Source organism: Netta rufina (genome assembly GCF_964035555.1).
Source record: "Netta rufina genome assembly, chromosome: 1".
Classification (NCBI taxonomy): domain Eukaryota; kingdom Metazoa; phylum Chordata; class Aves; order Anseriformes; family Anatidae; genus Netta; species Netta rufina.
Window position 1 is genome coordinate 193,647,410 of NC_140123.1, and position 22,113 is coordinate 193,669,522.

A 22,113-nucleotide genomic window follows, 5' to 3' on the forward strand; every position below is an offset into this window, starting at 1 on the left:
TAATTTTTTGTGATGTTCTACACTTATAATATTTTAGGTACCTTAGCTACAGCACTTGAAGACCTACACACGGCTGTTTTGCAATGGAATATAAAATGTAATACAGAAATTATTCCTAGTGAGATTAAAGTCTAGGTTCATCACTCATTAAATAGTACTTTCACAATATTTTGTCATGTTCAGATCTGGAATTTGAATTACAAATTAGATGGAGGCGAAAATTCTTGGGCTTCTCAGATGCTGTACAGGTTTGGGAAACAAAGCCCCCCCTTAACAGAAAAACTTTATTTGTAAGAACAATTTTTTGTCCAACACTGTTTGCTTAACTCCACCTGTATTTTTTCAAATGAGTGATTAGTAGTAGTATTATGTTTTTACACAATTTCTTTCATTTCAGCCTATTGGTAAGCAGTTTTGTTTTGCAGTATGCTATGCACATAATTGAAGAACCCTTTTAGGAAAAATCCAATTTTTTTACTCTTTAATCTTATAAATAACTAGTTATATTCAAAAAAAAAAAAAAAAAAAAAAAAGCAAACAAACAAAGAAACAAAAAACAATACTGAAGGCAAAGGAATTTAAAGATTGCAGGTTTTTGCTATACATGCTCCTTTTAGCTGAATGCTGTAATTTTGCAAAACCTCAGAAAGTACCATCAGCAATAGCATGTATCCCAAGCTGGACCACCTTCCACAGAAAATCTCTTCCAAAGAGCAATGCCAAGTGACCTGGGATGAATGAGAAGTTAGTCTTTCATTTCCATTATGAGGTCTGAGTTGCTCTCATTGGAGAGGAAGCTCTTGAAGGTTAGTGAAATTTGCTTGGCCAGCTGATGAATCTGTCCATGACCTGGCCTGACACAACCATCCTCCTCACAAAAGAGTACAAGCAGAGTGGCTCTCAGCTATGTCCTCTCAGATTGCTTCTAGTGATGAGCCAGGACTAATGAAAAAGGGTAATACTGAGCATCAGAGACAGAGGCTAAGTGGCTAAGCTTAGCCACTTACAACATAAAGAGTATTTCAAATCCCATGCCACAATGTACTTCTTTTCCTGAGGGTAAAATCCAGAGCACCTACATTGCTCTACCTGGGAAACAATTCAGTTAATCCAGGCAAATTCATTTCTTCTGTGCAAAGGGTTTTAAAAAGTCTTCTGGAGAAGACTTTTTTTATATACGCCTCCACAGAGAAGAACACTGTCTGGGACATATGCTGTCTTTTCCTGTGCAGTACCCATCAGTGTTACCCTACCAGCTTGTAGTTGGTGTCCAATGGCTCCAGCTTCTGTAAAGTCATGATGAGAGGTTTGGGCCATTGCTAGAGACATTATTGTCATTTCTTCTGAGGAAGACAAGAAGGCTGCTGGTCAAATCTTTACATGGATAACTTTCTTCCATAAAAAATACAGCAGGTTACGATCATAGAATCATAGAGTTTGGAAAAGACCCATAGGCCAACCCATAAAGGCCAACCATCATCTAACTCTACAAGTCCACCACTAAACCATGTCCCTAAGCATCATGTCCACACGTGCACATCCCTAAATACCTCCTAAATACCTCCGGGGATGGTGTATCTAACACTTCCCTGGGCAGCCCGGTCTATTGCCCAATCACTGTTTCTGTGAAGAAATTCTTCCTGTCATCTAATCCAAACCTCCCCTGGTGCAACTTGAGGCTATTTCTCCACATCCTAAGTTAGACACACAAGAAAAAAAAAAAATAAAAAAATTATATTTCTGCATCTCTGTAACTTCTTTTCAACATCAGACTCTTAAGAATGCAGCTCTTTGCTGCAGATTGCTGCTTTCAGTGGTCACATTGTTGTCTTCAGCATTGTTTGTGTATGTTACTGAATGGACTGAAAGATGGTAGTCTCCCAATCTGAATCAATACCTTCTGTCTGAACTAAATCCAGACTGCTCGCCATCCTTTTCTAGTCTGCAGACACTTCCCTTGTTTCGTTTTCTCTCTTGTTCTCAACTTCCCTGTGAAATGTTGCAAATCCATTACAAAATGTCACAACCCCAAGCAAACCAAGTGGTTAAGGAAAAACAGGAAGAGAAAAATGAGATTTGTGTTTTACTTACTATTTAAATTACTATGTGTGAGGGCTCTACAGATTGCAGCATCCATGTTTATTTTTTGTTGTTGTTTGTTTGTTTGTTTGTTTGTTTTAATCTATTTCTAATTTGTCAGATGTTATGACAGAAATTGTGGTACTTCAGTCATTTTTTTGTAACATACTGAAGAAATCGGGAACATGATACTATTTAGGCCAGCGTACAACAAGAGACACAGAATCATATTTTTTTCTTTTATTTGTGTTCTGTTTGCCAAATTATAAAATGCAGCTAGAAATACAGCTACTTGGACAAGGTACTGAGATGCAAACAAGATAGCTGCTCCCTGGAAGCTTGTTTATATGCAGACTTTTTGCCTCTGAAAATGGTGTAACATATTTGGGCAAGCCTATGAATGTAGTAGCTACCATGGAGTATCTAATACTCTCTGTAGACACATTCTACATTCCTCCAGGTCTCTGTGTATATATCTACACACACACACACACACACATATATATATTCTGTTTTTATTTGTGTAATTTTACACCAAGACTCCTGTTGCAAAGTGTTAGAAAATGACAACTCAATAAAAATCAGCCATTTCACACACACCCCACGTGTAGCGTGTCTTTAAGATCGTCTACCATATCTTGGAGGAATAAGGCCTACTGGGGAAATGATTCAGCAATGTATGCAAAAATGTGCTTACACAAAATGTGCTTAATCAAAAAGTGTTTGATTCAGTGATAGGCTGAGTCAATCCCATAGTTGTTGCCCTAGGAATAATAGGATTTTTCCTCCAAAAACTATGCCTAGTAAAATGTTGTCCAGAGGAGTATAAATGGTTAAAATGTGGCATTTTTGCCTCTCCTAGACTTTACTTTTTTTTTTTGAACATAATTTCAATTCTTCTAATCAATCGTTAAATTAGTGAATCTTAATCTGAGCTATTTCTAATAATATCTCATAGTTCTAGACTAGATCTTTCTTACCTTGCTATACAACAGTTTATATATTTCATTTATTATTGGTGCTTATTTTAATTAGAGAATATTTATTTTATTTGTATTTATACTATATTTTATAACTTTTAATGCATCACATTTTTCATAATTAAAATGTCTAAAGAATTGACTTAGAGCACGTACTGTTACAATTTGGTTTATGCTGAACTGATCTTTAATGCTGCAATTAAGTCCTGATCACAGCAGATATTCATGCTTTGCGTGTCTTTGTTCTCCATAGCTCCAACGGAAGCTCCATTACATCCTCACCTAGGTAGGTGATTTGTCATTCTTATTACTAAAACTCAGAAATATTAACTTTATTATAATAAACAATCTGTAAGGTCATATGAAATGAGCTCTGGGGAATTCAAATAAAAATGAGACTCATATAAAATGAATTGAATTATGTCTAACTCTGATTAGTTGTTTTTTTCATTGTGATTTTTATTGCTGTTTATTTATCACCTTTGAGCCTTTGCAGTGTGAGTATATCATGCCACAAAGCCTTTCTTCCTAGCTGTGCATTACGGCACCCATTTTCATCAGGACACATAACCCCCAGTGTGTCACACCAACTCAGGGTCACTGAATTTTGTCCCCATGCACCTACAAGTTGCACCTAGGAGAGTTCCTGTCCTGCTCCCAAAGCAGGGCATGGAGCACATCACAAAGCTCCAGTTATTCTCACCAACTATTGAGTTGCAATTTGGTTAATGTGGGCAAGATTCTGGCATCCTTGCTCAGTTTGAATAACATGAGTCCATCACTTCATTCATTTGAGGGAAGTATTTGTAGAAAATGGTCTGTTTAATAGAAATACTGGTGCCCAAGTTTGGGAGGTAATATATTTTGGTCATTATACTTAAATGTTCAAAAGCACCCTGGCAAATCTAGGGTGAAAGTTGTAGTCTAAAGTGTGCAGACCAATAGTTGGAAATATTTACGTAATATAACTCACAGCTTAGATACTTTAAATGAATTGATCTTTACTGCTATCAGTATATATTAGATGACTGCATCTTTTCATGGCCATAACACTTAGGTAATAGACTGGGAGACCTCTTAATTTTTTGTGGTACTATGGTCCAGAGTAAGGGAAAAAAAAAAAAACAAAAAAAAAAACAACACTGCTTTTCTAACTAACGCACTTTAAATATTACTTCCTCATTTTACATTGTATTACTGTAGCTCTAGGAAAGACAATACTTTGTCAAAACAAGAAAATACCTGCTGATTAAGCTGGGTTTTTCATATTGCACTTTGTTTTATTTTAGCTGAAATGCACAGTGACAGCATTATCCTACGAGATGACTTTGACTCTTACCATCAGCAAGAATTGAATCCTAACATGTGGTGAGTTTCAGACTTCTGCTTCCCTTTATATACATCTTAGCAAATTAATACATTTTGTTTATTACAGTGACATATCTATATTATATGAATTCCTAGATACCTCAGCTCATATTGGTTTAGCTTAATCCATAAGGACCTACATATATTAACTTATTAATTCATTGATTAATGATTGAACAAGAAATTCTAAGCCCATTAACATGAGTGGCAAATTCATGTTGACTTCAAATTTTGAATTAATCCAAAAATAGAAAGAAGTAGAGCTGAACTCACTCAATATTTTTGTGTGAAAATATTGATTTCTTCAGATCAAAGCTTTTCATGGAAAAGGTGCTGAATTTCAATATTTAAACTTTGTTTTTCAATTATATTTTCATTTCCTGTTCATGAAGTACATATTTCTGGTGAAGCTAACTATTTTTTCTTTTCTTTTTTTCATGGAAGGCAAGAATTTCCTTATCTTTTGTATTGCATAGGAAGGGAAAGCTCTTGCCTTTCTGGTACTGTACTGTAGTTCCTAATTCCTATTTTTTATCATTTAACAGGATTCCTGAGCAGGGTCATATATATTATCACAATTTATGTTTGAAACAGCATGGACAGGTTGTTATTATTTCTTAAGCAGTACATGCTCAAGTGCACCATCACAGTGACAGAGTACCATTTTGTATGGTATATGTGTACTTATTAAAGGAAGAAGTTACAAGTCTCTTGTAGTACAGAACTGATTTTACACTACATAGTTAATATGTCTAATGATCATTTTGTAGCCAGATAAACACATCTATTGGTCTTAACATAAGGTTTTAAAGGTTGGAGTCACTTTTTTAATATGACGTTGTTACTGTTTTTTATTTTATTTTTATTTTTATTTTATTCCCTCCAATCCTAATTCATAAATATAACTAATTGGATTGATTTCATTCATACAAGATAGAAATATTTTAATGGGTTAGTTTATTTTTTTCAGATAAAACAAGCTTTGTAGCAGCTACCATTTGTTAGTTAGGATTACATATATTCTTTGAAGTCTAACTTTGCTTTCTTTTTTATTAAGGTCTCACAGTTTTCCATCTTTGCATGTCTTTCATGGTTTCACCAACTTATGTAAAAAGATTATGGTTTGTGGAATGCTACAGATATTTTTCTTTTACACATACTTATTGAATTACTTTTTAGTATATGCCTAGTATTTTTCCTCCTTTTGTTCCTTTTACATTATCTCTTTAAATGATTTTTTTTTTCTGGACAGATGCATTAGGGACTTGGAATGCTATAATATTAAAAAAAAAAAAAAAAGGAAAAAAGAAAAATAACAACAAAAAAAAATCTTTCTTTGTGGGAATGAATAGATCAAGGACTCTTAATGGGTTACAGAATAGCTGCCAAGGTAGATAGCTTTAACAGCAGTGTGTTAAATGGACTTGAGTGGAAGGAAATGAGAGGAGGCATTATTTCCCTGCAGATGTCTCATAACTCACAGAGGGCCTGTCTGTTGGGAGCCTCCATAATTTATTTATCCATTGCTCTCTTATCTTTAAATTCACCCTTGCTTTTCAGAAATCTCAGTAGAGAAATTTCAGACTAAAAGAGGCCCCAGTCTCCTGGTCCTTTTGTTCCTGAGATTTGGATGTGCTCCCCATGGAATAACCTTGACCCACCTTGGCTGGTGGGTGAGTGCACAGAGCTGTGTGCTGGGAGAAAGTCCTAAAACTCACTGTAGTCCTGTGACAGATGCCTTGATATCCCTGTAATGACACCAGAAAGCCAACATCTTCAGCAATGCTAAATGGAAGTGGAGCACAAATAAAAGAAAACTATAATGAGGTGTCATGAGCTTTTCTGCATAAAGGATTTCTACAGTAGCTCTCCCTCCAGTGAAGAGCTGCTTAGTGGCAGAAAGCTCATTCTCATTTGACTGTCTGGTGGGAGTTAAATCAGGGATTATTAACAGTTTACGCCATCCATCCTAAAATTGCATTTTTCCCCTGGCAGCTGCTAAAATCCCATCTTTATCACAAACAATTGCAGTAACTGCTGGAGCAGGATTCCCAGCCCTGCTCTGGCCCTGGTCTGCTGTGCTCGGAGTGTGGTAGCAGCTGCCTGGTGCACCAACACTCCAGTGGTGCCTTGTCACCAGGGGCCAGTTAGACTAAGCCCCTCTAATAATTTCTGGAGCCATTATTTGTGTAAAGATGAAAAGAGAGGTGTTAATACTTTCCTGTGGCCTTTTCTTCCCAGATACTATGCAGCAGTGGCTTGGGTGTGATTAGCATTTTTCCCCTCCTCCTGATCTGCTCTCTGGCATGTGCGACTCTGGACAGAGATGTGCAGTCCAAGTGCACAAGCAAAGCCTTTTATAGGTTGTGTGTGTGTCTAATTTTATGAGTCCCAGCAGAGCTGGTGTGCCACTCCATCACTGGAAGAGGCCCCACATCAAGTAACTATTTTGCACAGGGGCACTGTATGATTTTGAGAGTGTCTGCCTGTTTTTTATGGATTTCTGGTCTTTTAAATGAATTAAAAGACACATCCCAGGCAGCAACCATCTGTTTCTTCAGAGACTCAGGAGGAGGGAAGGGGTGGCCACGGGTGTTTCTGGAGCTGTGAGAGGAGGAGAAAGGAAGGGATGGGATGGGGCTCTTTGTAAACACAATAATCAGAGCATCTGGGAATGGGTTCCTGACCAAATCACAGTTTGGTTAGTGAGAGAAGACAGGAAAAGCTGTTGAAGTAGTACAGAAAGAGGAGGGGAGGAGGCAGCAGGAGAGGAGACAACAGGTGAAGCAAGAAGCAGGGAGAACTTCTGTTCTGGGAACGAAGGAACTGTAGCACATCTTATCTCTTCCATTTTCTTGGGACTCAACCACCATGGAGATTTCCTTGTGTAGTGTGTCCAACTAATTTTTATATTGCTGTCTTCCAACAAGCAATAATGTCAGAAAGTGACTATTTTTAAAAGCTGTTAACCCACAGACACACACCTGTTTATTTAAGCAAAGATTTCCTCATTTCTCTCAACTCATTTGCTACATGCTTTACAAAGATCTCCCTTCTGAAATAAATATGACTCATGGATTCGTAAATTAACATCTCTCTTTCCATGCCTAATATGTATTCGGTGTGTAAGTTAAGGTAGTTAAGTGAATCCCACTCTGTGGTCAACATACCACTGACAGCAATGAAGAGTTCACAGCTGACTTGCAGAACTAATTAGACAGTAATGTTTATTGTATTTTTCAATGAAAAGTTTAATAGCACAGGTGTTTTCTGGTCCATAGGACTTGCTGAAAACTGGCAGGAGTGTGTTAGTTCAGAAAGCTCAGAAACCATGAAAGTAATTGGTTTTCTTTGTAGGGAAAGGAAATCTGCATCATGTAAACATAAACACAGGGAGCCCATGCACGGGGAAGCCTCAGTTTTCAATCCTTTAGGGGAGGAAAGGCTTAATCAGAACCTTTTGAAGGCAGAACTGCATGTTTCCAATTTCTGGAAAGGTTGTTTGCTTTTTGAGGTTCTGGTTGATACTTCTGATGAATACTTTGTTGTAGCAGAAGAGAAGCAAGTTTTTGTGCATCTTGTTCAAACTTTCTGGAACACGTGGTCTGTGTCTTGCAAGAGAAAAGTCCAGGTGGTGGCTGAATGAGTAAAGGCCCAATATAGGTGGTGTCTGGAAGACTGTCTAGTTCATTGGGCACCTGCTTCTGTGATCATTTTGCCTCCATGTAACCTCATAACCTCCATGTAACTCTTCTCATGGTAGAGTATAAAAATGTTGCTATATAACAACTAAAACAGTCCAACAAGAACAAATCTAGAAAAAAATAATATATATATATATATAATATATATATATATATATAAAAAACTATATATATATATATGTATATATATCCTAATGGTAAATGACTTAATCTTGGGACAAAAAAGCGGGGGGAAGGCGGAGGGGAGGTGTGAATGAAGCAAATGCATATATTAGTAGAGATGCTGGCATTAATACATATTAATACATGGATAAAACACAGTTTTAACAGTAGGGATGAAGACAACAGGGGATTCCATAAATTTAATAAAGAAAAACACTGTACGGAAGCTGTAGCTGGCTAAACTCTCCTTCCCAACCTGATGCCATGTTTCATCTCAAAGCCCATTGGCACTTCAAACAGCAATCACTTACAAAAGATAGACTCTTCAAAGATGACATGAAGAAAAGCTGAGCAAGTAAAATCAATCAATAAGAAACAGGCTCCATCACTTATTCATAGTACATGAGAAATGAAGAGGTACAGTGATATTTCCAGTGGCAAAGAGGTGGAGGAAAGCTTTGTGACAGGAGAGAGAGGTCCTAAAGTGGTTTTGAAATTGCAGTAAAACTGTGGGATTAAACTTCAGAAAGATTTATGTTTTAAAATCTCTTGGCAGTTTGAGATGTTTATCTTCTTTATAGTCCAGACATCACAAAAGACATCAGTCAATATAATGTCCACAAACTCAGGTATTGTAGAGGGAAACGAGATGACAAATAGCAATGAGGAAACAGCAGATGTTTCCCCTTCAGCAAAGTGAAGAACAATAACTGAGAGAGGTGGGACTCTCTAGGCCGGGGATGAGAGTGATGGCAGGTCTATAGAGAAGGCATCTAGATGAATATGACAAACGCCAACAGTGGCAATGAAAATGAGCAGTGAAGAGAAGACTGAAATGATTTTAATGTGCTAAGATTTTAGACCAGGCAGGTGAGAAAGATAATGTAAAAAGCTACACCTAGACAGAGCGATTAATATTGTCTCCTGGTTATAAGAATGGTAAAGAAGTTAACCTTACTGTCTGCACCTGGAGAGAAGCAAATTGGATCATTTCTAAGCACTTAATATGATGACGGTGGTCTGAGGAACAGCAGATCAGTTTTCTTACTCTTCATACACTTCTGTCAAGCTACCGAGCAATTTATTGTCAGAAGTGATATATTTCAGAGAGAGCACAAAGGTTTGAATCAGGATTACCAACAGCCATCCAATTTCTGATGAGAGGAGTCATCCTAGAGAAGATGAGTAATGATGAAAGAGCTGTATTAGAAGGACAGCATTTCTAGACTTCCAAACACTTCTCCATATTTCATAGACCACGTTACAGAAGTAGAACAGATGAACAACCAAATCACTGTATATTTACTGAAATACAACGAGTAAAAACTTAAAGTTATCCCTTGGATTAAGTCTGTCCTTTCATGAGGGCATAAGAGTTCCCTACTTAGTTTTCATAGGCAGTTTTCCTGCTATATATGTCTCTGTCTGCATATATCAAGATTTCAGGCAGTTGCTCCACTATAAACCCCCAAAATGTAGGGGCAGATAATGAAAATAATGCTCAGAAACAGCCAGGATACTTTAGAATTCCAGGTATTTTTCTTGCCTCTGTTCCCATGTTCTTCAGCTACCAGAATTCAGGGATCAAGTGAAACTTAAGCAATGACAACACAAATACTCCATAAACATTGTTTCTGTGTTTTCTCCTAAAGTACACTTTGGTTCACTCACATGTTCTGTCCCGGAGCTATATTGAAAAATAAAATTATGGGCCAACTACAGCTTCTATAAATAAATATTAATTCATTGAAATCAATAGGAACTACATTACTTTATTAGAGGATTTAATTTTGCTACTTAAATCCAAAATACTATATGCTATCAGTGTGATTTGCTGAATTACTTTAATAATATAGTCATGCAAGAAAAAACCTCAAGGATTTTTTAAATATAACTTTGTTTTTGGAACTGGAAATGAAACTAAGCTTAATCAAATCTCAGATTAAGGAAGCAATTTATTAAGTGGAAAAGAGACATTCATCTTTGACTTCTCTAATGGACGTAGGCATAGGAAAGCCAGCCCTGCACTAAACTGACCCTGGACCAGCTGAAAAGACCCAAAATAACAAATGCAATCAATTATTCACTACATCTATGTATCTGAAAGTGTAACATCTATTCCTCAGGAAAGCTTAGCACTCAGACAGGGTATTGTGCAGGGCATTGTACTCTGTGCAGAGTTAACCCTTTCTGCACAAAGTTACCCCTCTTTTGCTACTCTGGGAAGGTCCCCCAACAGAGTGTCAATGAACTGCAGTTTGCTGTGAGAACAGACCAGAAAATAGCTTCATTTATTTAAATGTGTATTTTAAAAAATTAGTCAAATGTTATTTCTAAACACTACCAGGGTTTGCAGCAGCCCATTCTTCTTTCCCCAGATCCCGTGGGGAAATGCTGCTCCAGCTCCATGGGCAATGTTACACTTTGACAATGCTACTGGTCTGTTCGAGCCAGAGATTTCATTTGCCCATCCATGCTCATGATGCACTGATGGTTTTGGGACACGCAGGAATAGAAATATCCCTTTGCAAGCTGTTTACAGAAAGACTTGCAGAGATTTAGCACAGCACCTATTAACAAAAAGACAAGTAAGCTTCATAACCTAGGAAAAGAAGTGAAAAAATCAAGGAAATTTGTATAGGATTCAAGTAAGATTCAGGCTTGAGATGAGTCTGTAAAAACCTCATGATGTTCAACAAGGCCAAGTGCAAGGTCCTGCAGCTGGGCCAGGGAAATCCCAAATACAAACACAGGCTGGGTGGAGAATAGATTGAGAGCAGCTCTGAGGAGAAGGAATTGTAATAATGGCTTTAAACTTAAAGAAAGTAGAATTATTATATGAGATGTTAGGAAGAAATTATTTACTCAGAGTGGTGAGGCCCTGGCACAGGCTGCCCAGAGAAGCTGTGGATGCCCCATCCCTGGAGGTGTTCAAGGCCAGGCTGGATGGGGCTTTGGGCAACCTGGGCTGGTGGGAGATGTCTCTGCCCATGGCAGGGGGTTGGAACTGGGTGATATTTAATGTCCCTTCCAACCCAATCCATTCTGTGATTCTATGATTCTGTGATTCTATGATTCTGTGATTCTGTGAGCACATATTTTGACAGCAAGTCCCTGTTTTCTTGGGTTTTCACCCTTTCTATCTGATTTCCATTGAGATTCTGTGAAGATCTTCCATCCAGAAATTAGCTGGAGAATTAAAGAGAAAATAAATGCAAACTTTTTGCAAACTGCTAAACTGTATCTGGACTCTATGTGGGAACATTTATTTTGGTGGCACTCTACATTAGAAAAGGTGGCCAAGCTTGAGGCATTTTGTGTGAGAGAAAGCAAAGAAAAAATGGTCTAAACTACCCTTATATAAGTCTCATTGCACTTCAGACTCTAAAAATACCAATTATAAAAGTACAGAGAGAAATCAGAAAAAAATAAGAGGGTTCAAGTGAGTTCACCATTGCTTGCAATGTCATTACATCTGATGTTAAAGGTGAGCTTGGGATGTCTGAAGACAGTGTTGGTCAGCCCTATCTGAGGCAGTTTGGTGGGGGCTGTTTGTCGTGGCTCAAGCCAAAAACCAATACTTCAGTCCTTGAGGGAGAGGGCCCTTCCTCTGCTCCTCAGTCAGGCTGCGTGTAAAGTCCTTCATATTAAATTCAGCAACAATTACCAGCCTCTCTGAGATTTTCTGCATACTTATTCCCCTAAAAGGTGAAAAGTCTCACATCCCTCTGTTACTAGGAATAGGGGATATGACAATTATGAATAGAAAGCAGCAGCAAGAAACATGTTAGAGCAACTGGGCTGTAGGAGCTGCTTGGTGCACACTTTCAGGTTTGCAGCCTGCAAGCGAGCAGGGACCATCTCCTCTGTAGGGGCCAGAGTCCTCCAGGAAGATGGGTCTCCTTGCCTGGATGGCAGATGTCAAACTGCCATCAGTCCTGCCTGTCACAGTGTCGCCTCCCCACTCCATTCCAACCCCGTGCCTGAGCTTGGGAACAGACAACCCTGAAGCCAGAGAGGAGCAAGGCTTACAAATTTTCTGCAATGCCTGTTCCTGTTCTTCTCTGGAGGAAGTGTGATGTTCTTGTTTGGAGGAGCTCAATGAGGTGCCCAAAGGCTGAGCTCTGTGCTGGGTCTCGCAGCCCCCATCCATGGTGCATGAGGGCAATAAGGGACTGAAGGCAGACTGACCCTGAGTGATGTGGAGTTTAACAGTTTTCTCTCCAAACCTGAGCTGCTTACTCTGTTCATTTTCATGAATGAGGTTTCTGCCACTGCTGATGGAAAGGTGGTGGATCCAAGGTTATCAAGAAGTGATGCAGGAGAACTGGAGGAGATGACAAAGATGATGTCAGACCCTGACACTAATGGCTTAGGCACACATGCTTCAAGGAGCTTTGTAACATTTCTGTAACACCTGGAACATTTCTGAATTCCTTCCTTCCCCGTGATCTTAGGTGGTGTCATAAAATCACTCATCCCCACTGTTTTGTGCCCCCAGGCTGATCCCACTTTCCTTGAACTGTCCTGTTCAAGACATGGTAATTCTGCAGTAGTAGGCTTGCACCTAGTATAACAAACATGCAGTAAGGATTTTGGAAGAACAGTAATTTTGGGATAAATTATATATGTAAAAGCTCTGCCTGGCTTCCTGTTGTGTGACATTTTGCAGCCGATAAGAGACGCTCCTTTTGGGGGGGGGGGAAGAGGAGGGGGAGTGGGGAGGTAACAGCGTGCAGAGAGCAAATACCTACCCACAAGGTCCTTTCTTGAGAGGCAGCTCTAGCACATTGTACGTGCCAATGCTCAACCTTTACGTTTAGTTTGAGCACCAAACTGTAACACTCTTATTTTACAGTCTTTAAACCTGATGCAGTCTCCAACATGAGGTTTCTAATTTCCATTTCGAACGTGTTCTGTTCTTCCTGCAGGTCTGAATGCAGAAACTGTGAGGTTGGAGAGCAGTGTGGTGTGATTATGCACGGCAGCGCTGTCACTTTCTGTGAGCCATATGGTCCCCGAGAGCTGGTGAGTGCTTTGCAAGTTTGGTGTTCAGTAGACAGGCTCTTAAGCAAAGTGATAATGCCATGGAAGAGCACCCCAGGAACACCCCAATGTTTCAAAAACTAGATAATAACCAACATTTGTTGCAAAGAAAAAACTCTTGATCTGGTGTATACCTAGGTTATTTAAAATATCTGTTAAAGGCAGAAAAGGCAAGAAAATAGAACTATGTTTTCAAACTGGCATAATTGTCTTTATTTCAGACAATGAAATGTCTTTTTTTCAGATAATTCAATTTCAAAGGTTCATTTTTCTTCTCTTATTTTATTAGCTGTGTCCTTTTTCTTTTTTTTTTTTTCTTGTTGCTGTTGACAATCGTTAATTTGGTTGTAAAACATCACTTGTGAATAATGCATCTTACAGACTTAAATGCAGCCTGGAGCAAGCACCTGCCAGTCTCGGGAAAGTGTATGTAACAAATTGAGTCACGATGAAGGTGACAGAATTAATTTCATTGGGGTGTAGTTTGGTCATAAAATTGCTGTAAGAAACGACATGGTGCAATTTGCATTAACTTGGGATCATCTGGGTGGGGGAAATGAATTGAAAGATATATAACCAATGCCCACATGCTGCAGCTGACGCTGGCAGATAGCTACAATGATGTACATAAATGGGAGTTTTGGAAAGAACTGAAAAATTACAAGACCAGCTCAAAGCCTGTGTAATTCAAAATTAATTTTCATGTTTTCAACTGTATTCTGAATGGAGGGAGATGCTGATGAGAGCTATTTGAAGAGGGTACATGGAAGAGGGCCATAAAACAGAAGTGGTTTTGGCCAGTAATCTTCTCATCATTTGAGACACTGACAATTCTTTTAACAGGGTTAATTTTACATCTTTAGCTGAGATCAAAATTGCACAAATGCAATGTAGATATTGCTGGTATGGTTTACTGAAAGTCATAAACAGCTTTAAAAGTAATTCATAGGTTTTATGGATAAAGAAGAATTTCAGTCATTTCCCTCACAGCCAGCTCCAGCAGGGGAATCCTGACAGTGATGCTAAATTGCCTCTCTGTTACTCTGAATGCTATCCGAATGTGCTGTGCTTCATTAACTGCCTTGAGAAGAGATGCATTGTTATATGTCCTGTGCAAAAATGAAGTCACCACTGAGACACTTTTCCCACATATTTTTAGCTCATTTTTGGATGTGGTCTTGAGCATAGGTAACACTCCTATTTACCAAGGGTCCCAGGTATGAGGGGTTTAAAATGTTGTTAATTAGTTGTCTTCTTCCTGCTGACATATAATTTAGCCTACCCCTATTAATCACAAATTGGCTTCAAAATCCAGCATTGGACTGTACTTTCTTTGCCACATGATAAAATAGCACTATCGCAGCATCAGGAATTTGGAAAAAATGTATTATGATGCCTAAGCTGCATGATTAAATAATCAGCTGCAAAAATCACCATGCTTATAAACAGCCAGCAGCCTAATAAAGAAAGTGTTTATAAATATTATGGCATTGTTGCAGAAAAAATCAAATTCTTATGAAGGAAAGTGTGAGGGGTTTACCATTTTGGGTGAGCACAGGACAGTGTTCTTCCCACAGATTTGACTTAGTTTTATTTTTGGTTATGGACAAAGGTTTTAATTCCAATTTTCTTTGAGCCTACTTGATCCTGATTTGTAGCCACCTTTCATCAATTACACAATGTATCTGTTCCTATCACAACTTTTAAAACCTGTTTCGCTTTTCCAACCTTCATGCATTTTTTAGTCCCACTGTTGAGATGACTCTTGAAATCTCTGTTCCTGTTCATGGCTCCTATTACCACATTATTGCTTGAAATACTAAGTGAAGGGGAGTTTGAATTTGTCAAACGTATGATATCAACCACTGTGACAGCTACTGGTTTACTTCCTTGACCTCCCTCTCCTCTCCTGGCTCCCTGTAGCTGTCTGTTTCTGCAGGCAGAGGTTGTTTAATACCAACTGTCCCTGTCTGTTAGTGAGAATTTACCATTGGCAAAACCCTGGAATGATGCATAGCGTCAGAGATGTTGCAGAGGGACATCTGCTAAAGACTCCCTGCTAGCCCAGAACTTTGCAAGAAGTTTTTTATTAAATATGTTTTCTTTCTTTCTTTGTTTGTTTGTTTTTTAATCATTACTGGAATGACTGACAACATCATCTCTTTTAATTCCTCCTGAATTTCTCTTCTGTGATAACTGATACATTTAATTTCTTGGTGATATGAGCCACGGAACATTGATAAAGGGTTTCATTTTGAAATTAGAACTTGCACAACATAATTAATTGAATGTAAGCTAATATAATAGGTACTCATAATTCAAGTCAGAAAGCACTTTATTACTTGGCATGATAAATGTGTTACCTAATGTTGAATCGATCCTGACAGAATGGACATAAATAGGGACATGACTACAATTTTAAAGGTGTTAATATAAATGCAACTCTGCAGTTTCTGTTATAAGACTAGAATTACATTTTAGGAATATTACCTTTTAGGATTATTCCCAGGAGAGGAAAAAAAAAAAAAAAAAAGTATTTTCAGTAAACTTTATGTACAGATAATGGGAAATTTTCAGATGTTTTTGAAGGTTGCTGTTTGTAATGCTTGTGATTATTGGGAATCTGTCCCACTGAATCTGTCTTCATTCACAGATCATTAATAGCTGTGATAAATTTCTTAAATTTCCACGCATCCTCGTAACGCACCTGCAGTCACTTATATCAGCCAATCTTCAGTGCATTTCAGTGAAGATCCCATTCATTAACATTTATAAGAAGTTTCCCTCTGTATTTAGTATGTATGCAGAAAACAAACAAAACACACCAAAAATTCATGCCAAAGCAAGCAGTTTCCTGGACACCTTTTTTCCCTAGGGTAGAGGGAGGAAAACAGATCAGTCTGATGATCTTTCTGGTTCTGTGGAAAGCTGCTCAGAAAACACAGCTGTGCCCCGCACTCACCCGCACCCACTTGAGCATGTCCAGGACCAGGTCTCCTTCCATTATAATTTAACAAACACTTTGCTTTGGTGCACACCAGCACTGGAAGATGTCCAGTCCCTTTTGTTCTGCACCATTGCCTGGAGGTAGAGATGACACCCATATAAGCACTGGTGGGCTACATGATGAATCACGCCAGAAATGAACATAGGTTAAAACTAACTTGCAAGGGAAAAAAATAAATAAAATAACACGAAAACAAACAAACAAACAAAAAAATTAGTTTAACAGAACTCAACTACTCAAGTTGATTTCAGTTGATTTAATGTGCTCCCACCCAAATGCTGATGTTAGCATGTTGAAGGGAATGGCATAAGCTGTCCCATCATCTAGGAATTTGTTGACAATATACACTTGAAGATATATACACATTCTGAATGTATGTTTGCAAAGGCATAGAAATTTTTTCTGAAAGTCTCCAAAGACAGAAAAGCCAAAACAAGTAACCACAAGATAGCATTTGTTCTGTGTCACTGGAGTCCCAAATAACAGTCAGAAAACATCTGCATTTAGAAATAGCTTTTGTTAAGTGTCATGCAGCAATGCACAGGGTAATAAGAGAGTTCAGACATAAGAGAGATTTCTCTCTCCAGTTTTCATGTTTATTTACATAGTAGATAATTAAAGAGAGCAGGACTACCTGATAATGGGGGAATCTGTGCTTTCACCTTGTGCTTCAGGGAAATTATGCAGAAAATGTATTGTTCGCCATTACAAAAAATTGCCTTTGTAATAGTGCCAGTTAATGGCTAGTTGATTGAATGTAAGGTCTTCCAAGTCCTTGCATCTAATCTTTATGTGGGTGCAGAATTTTATAGAAAATTACATGTTGTTTCCATAAAATCCTTTTTTTTCTCTCTTTGCCACTATTATTGTTGTTCATATCTTCTTATTGGTTTCTTCTCCTTCGCTCATGCAAGCAAACAAGAAATGCAATCAAGTCTTCCCCTTGGAGATGCTGCCATGCAGATAGACCCCCAGCTGATTTCTGGTGGCTGAAGCCTAGATCCCTGCTATCCACAGACCTTTCTCCTGGGGCTGAATTTGCTCAGAAGCCTGGCTTCTCTGTAGCCTTATCCATGATATGATATGGTGAATGGGTGTAGATCACAGGGCTTCCTGACAATGAGCACAGTTGATGGAGAGGTCCATCACTGCTCTCATGGGAAATGACATGAAGTCTTATATGGGGTCTGACATAGGTTGACAACTCCGAAGTCCTCAAATCTAGGCTGCAGTCATCACTAGCAACAAATAGTTGAATTTAATTAAGGTGTGTCACTATTCTTCTAATTAGATGACATTTTTAAGATTGTGTAAATTTCCTGTCTGACCAGTTTGAGTCTTTTTTCCTTTTCTTTTTTGGTCTAGTGCTGCCATGGTCTTTTATTTTGTGTGATTTTCCATCTTCAGTCTAGCCTGTAACATCTGCTTATAGCGACAAGCTTTTGCAGAGTCTGTATATCTTTTCAGGGTCCTTTTCTAAAGGGAATGAACCAAACTTTGAGTCTCCTCTTTTTGGGGTGATCCTCTGACTTGCTGTTATGTAGCACTGTTGTTAAGTCCAACTTTCAAAATGAATTGAAAATCTTTTTGAAATAATACAGGTGATATTATTTCCTTCACAAAATTCTAGTGCTCTTCATCTTATAACATTTTCAGTTCTAATATGAACTAAAATATGAAGGTATTGAAAGAGAGAAAAAGAAAAGCAACATGGAAGGGCAGTGTGCTGAATACAGAGTGAACTGCTCAGTGTTTTCTGCCTGCCTGTAGGTCTTGGTTGCATATCAGCAGTGTGTGGATGCTACTATAAAATTGCTTTGTATATATTATGCTGTATCATCAAGATTTTGTTTGCTTTACTGCTGAAGACAGATTCTGTTATCCCACTCTTAACATTTCATTTTATTATTTTAGGTTTACTTAATGTTATTTTCATTATTTATTTATGATCATTTTTGGTTCTTGTTCTGTGCTGGGAAAGGCAAGTGAAAACTATTCCGTATACACAGGTTTCTACTCAGCTGATAATAAACCACAAGGTTCATCTTTTAGGTCTCCTAAAAGACTGGTGAAGTGCCAGCATTCCACATAAATGTGCTCATTTTGCAGACATTAATACAGTGCAATGGAAAAAAGAAAAAAAAAAAAAAAGCCAGCTTTGACATATGATGAGATATCAATAATCAAAATGAAATATCAACAATGTCCATAATCATTCAACCTGAAAGGGAAGGAAATTAATAGTTTCATGCACTGAAAGTCTAGGTATCCAGAGAGCTTCCATGCTTTCAAAGGAAAACAAGTGATGAATGTATTGTTTTGCTGACCTAACACAATCTCTCTGCTGTTTGCTTTTCTTCCTGTAGACCACCACTGGCCTTAACACAACTACTGCATCCGTTCTTCAGTTTTCCCTTGGTAAGTTTAGCTCACTCTTTCATCTGAGAAAGTGCAAAAAATCATTGCTGCAATGGAAAATGACCCTCAGTTTCATGTTCACCATTCTGGCTAATGTGCCACGTGACATGAGGGATTAAAGATAATAATAATAATTATTATTATTATTATAACAATAAACTTTTAAAAACTGAAAAACTGCAGCTCATTTATTCATCTCTTAATAATATATAGAGCTCCCAACATAAACTTTGAAAAGGAGCAATTTCAGTGGATACTCTGATGATGGGACGCATAGTCATGGGGTTATTTTTTTCAAGTCTATTTTATAACCTGATGGCTAACATTATAATGACTTGCTCTTTCTCTAACGTGTGATTCCTGTTTCTAAAAACTGAACTAGCAATAGTGGATTTTTCTTCTTTAACATTTTCAACCCTTGTTGTCTTACAGGTTATGACTGTTATATAGGATAGTGCTGTTTTTAACACATCTGTTAACATAAACATAATAGGCAGTAGGGCAGACCAAAATGAGAGCTATTTAGTTCATATTACCAACGAGGTGGTGGTATGCTGTATTACTTAGAATGCCTGCTGTAAGTTATTGCAGATTTTCAGTGTGTAGTTGTACTTTAATACAGAAGTTGTGTCTTGGGCTGAAGGCAGACTGGGAAAAAAAAAGTTAATTCCTCAACTTATATCTCAGTGTTCAAGATATGAAGGAAAAATGTTTTCATGATACAAATAGTTCAATAAAAAAGCATGGAAGAAAGATAGTCCGCTTCCTCTGTGGACCTCTGGATATGTATTTCTAAATTATATACCTATTTTTAAAAAAGTAATTCTCCAGAAGTATCAGCAGAGGTGTGATTAAAGTCTGAAAATATCAGTTGGAAATAAGAGCTATCAGGTACCTTGGCAAGCAAGTTAGTTTTTTTTTAATAGATCTGAAATCAAAACCCTGGAAGGCTCAAAAATACATCAGTTACATTTGTTTCTGACTGAAGTTGTTCATTTGACAATTTGTGGGCATCATTACTTTTCACCATGCAGCTGAGTGCAATGTTACTAGTGCTATGGGTTGGTATCTATGCTTTTATTTCCATCATTTTTATTAATGATAAATTAATTTTAAATTAATTTTAAATTAAAATTTTAAATTAAATTAAATTAAATAATTTAAAATTAATGATAAATTAATCATTTAAAATTAATGATAAATTAATTTTAAAAAGTCAGCAAAATATTTTCATTCCTAAGCTGAATTAGTGCATAAAGACCCAGCACCTCTAGAAAAACAGCCTGGATTTACCTTGCAGCTTCATGCAGTTAGTGAAAAGGAGTAGCTCACTTGACCTGCTAGGACATGTTGCTCACCAGCAGAAACCCACGCAGCATTTATAAAGCCCCACTTTTCTGTCTCACCCTCCAACCTGTGTCTGTGCCCAAGGATGTGTGACTTTTGCTTTTCAGGAAAATTTGCAAAAAAATTATATTGATTATTTTTGCAGTGATTCCTAATAGTTAACATCAATGCAACTCACAAGTCAGTAAGTGAACATTTACTGCTCCAGTGCCCACTGGAGATGACATGTGGAAGGGTGCAGCTCCCCAAAGTGTAAAATTAAACTTTAAATTTCACTAGTAGCCTTTGGTCCTATTGCCTGGGGAAGGTCAAAAATAAATAAATAAATAAATAAATAAAAGAACCATCTGAGCAAGAAACACCCTATATGACAGGACTATGTGGTAACAATACTCTAACCTGTACCAGTAGGAACAAGTAAAATCCCCCACATAGTAAAGTAGGAGAGCAGTGTATGCATATCTGAGTAAATCAATTTTCAGCCTGAAGTTCAAAATGTATCACATTTCCCTGTGTGTCTACGTTAGGCTTGAAATATAGCACAGATTTGCCAGGGGACTGCTGCTGTGCTCAGCAGTACTTGGCTTTACAATCATAAATCTGAACGAGGTATTTGACAGTTTCCAGCTTATTCCCAAATGTCCAGTTTAATCATAACCCCATTTAGAGATTCATCCAGGAGAATTACCTTTTTTTTAAAGAATGCTCCACACTTTCTGTCTACCACTGAATAGCTTAAGCTGCAATCTTTTGGGGTCACCTTTATATTAAATTTCTCACCTAGCTTTGGTCACATTAAAGTGCATATCCTTTGATTTCTCTCATCACTAATTATCAGATGGAATTTTGTATTTGCAGCTATATAAGCAGGTGAAGACTTGGAAATGAAGCAATAAAATTGGCCCTGATTTCATCATGAATCCCAGATCGTTTTAAACAGTATAGTTAGAAAGGATAAGACCCTAGTGAATTTTTCATTAGTTGATATTCTGTGTAGTTTTCTTAATGTGCCATGTATTTGGTAGTCTTGACCTTTGAAGGGCAACAGGGGTCAAAAGGAGCACAGAGCATGAAGGCTTAATTAGGATTAAAATGTAATTAGTAAGACTTATTCAGCACACAGGACAACATTAAAGTGCAGTAGCCTTTCCAAGTGAGAGTAACTTGTCTGCCATGCAGCATTCGTTCTGAGCCTGTTTGCATCAGTGGCATTGCCTGCTGGTCCAGGGCTGGGGTGATGCTTACATTCATGCACTGTCTGCCCAATTGTTCAGAAGTTTTCAATTGTTTCATATATCTTAAATCATCCATGACTACATTTCTGCAAGACCAATCACTCATGTGAAAGACAAAGTCTAACCATTTCCTTAGCACTCAATGAAATTGTTAAATGAGTGAAATTGTTAAATGAATTTAAAGCATGGACTTTGGACTCTCTCAGGCCAGAACCACTGGTTCAACAGTTTGGGATTGCAGGATATTGCACAGAAGCCTCTGGTCTCAGCTGCCACACGTTAGCCTGATTCATTAGCTGAAATATTCTCTATTTCTCACTGTAAAACTCAGACTTTTCCCTTTAGCCACATAGAATTGTGGAATATCCTGAGTTGGAAGGGACCCACAAGGATCATCGAGTCCAACTCCTGGCTCCACACAGAAACACCCAAAAATCAGACCCCGTGACTGAGAGCGCTGTCCAAATGCTCCTTGAACTCCAGCAGCTCGGTGCCATGCCCACTGCCCTGGGGAGCCTGTCCCAGTGCCTGACCACCCTCTGGGTGCAGACCCTTTCCCTAACCCCCAGCCTGACCCTCCCCTGTCCCAGCTCCATGCCGTTCCCTCGGGTCCTGTCGCTGTCCCCAGAGAGCAGAGCTAAGCGCCTGCCCCTCCACTCCCCTCGTGAGGGAGCTGCAGGCTGCCATGAGGCCTCCCCTCAGCCTGTTCTGCTCAGGGCTGAGCAAACCAAGGGACCTCAGCCACTCCTCTTATATCTTCCCCTCTA

The 22,113-nt window shown here is 38.2% G+C and overlaps 1 protein-coding gene across 1 annotated transcript in view; it reads left to right on the top strand.

Annotated features, from left to right (window-relative positions):
• The window catches only part of RELN (reelin), a gene marked incomplete at both ends in the record, with an annotated part of 285,763 nt that overhangs the window by 120,976 nt on the left and 142,674 nt on the right, over positions 1-22,113 (top strand). The window contains 4 exon segments of the mRNA XM_084305864.1: positions 3,313-3,345; positions 4,349-4,427; positions 13,225-13,321; positions 18,713-18,764. Of these exon segments, the coding sequence (XP_084161990.1) occupies positions 3,313-3,345; positions 4,349-4,427; positions 13,225-13,321; positions 18,713-18,764 (261 nt within the window).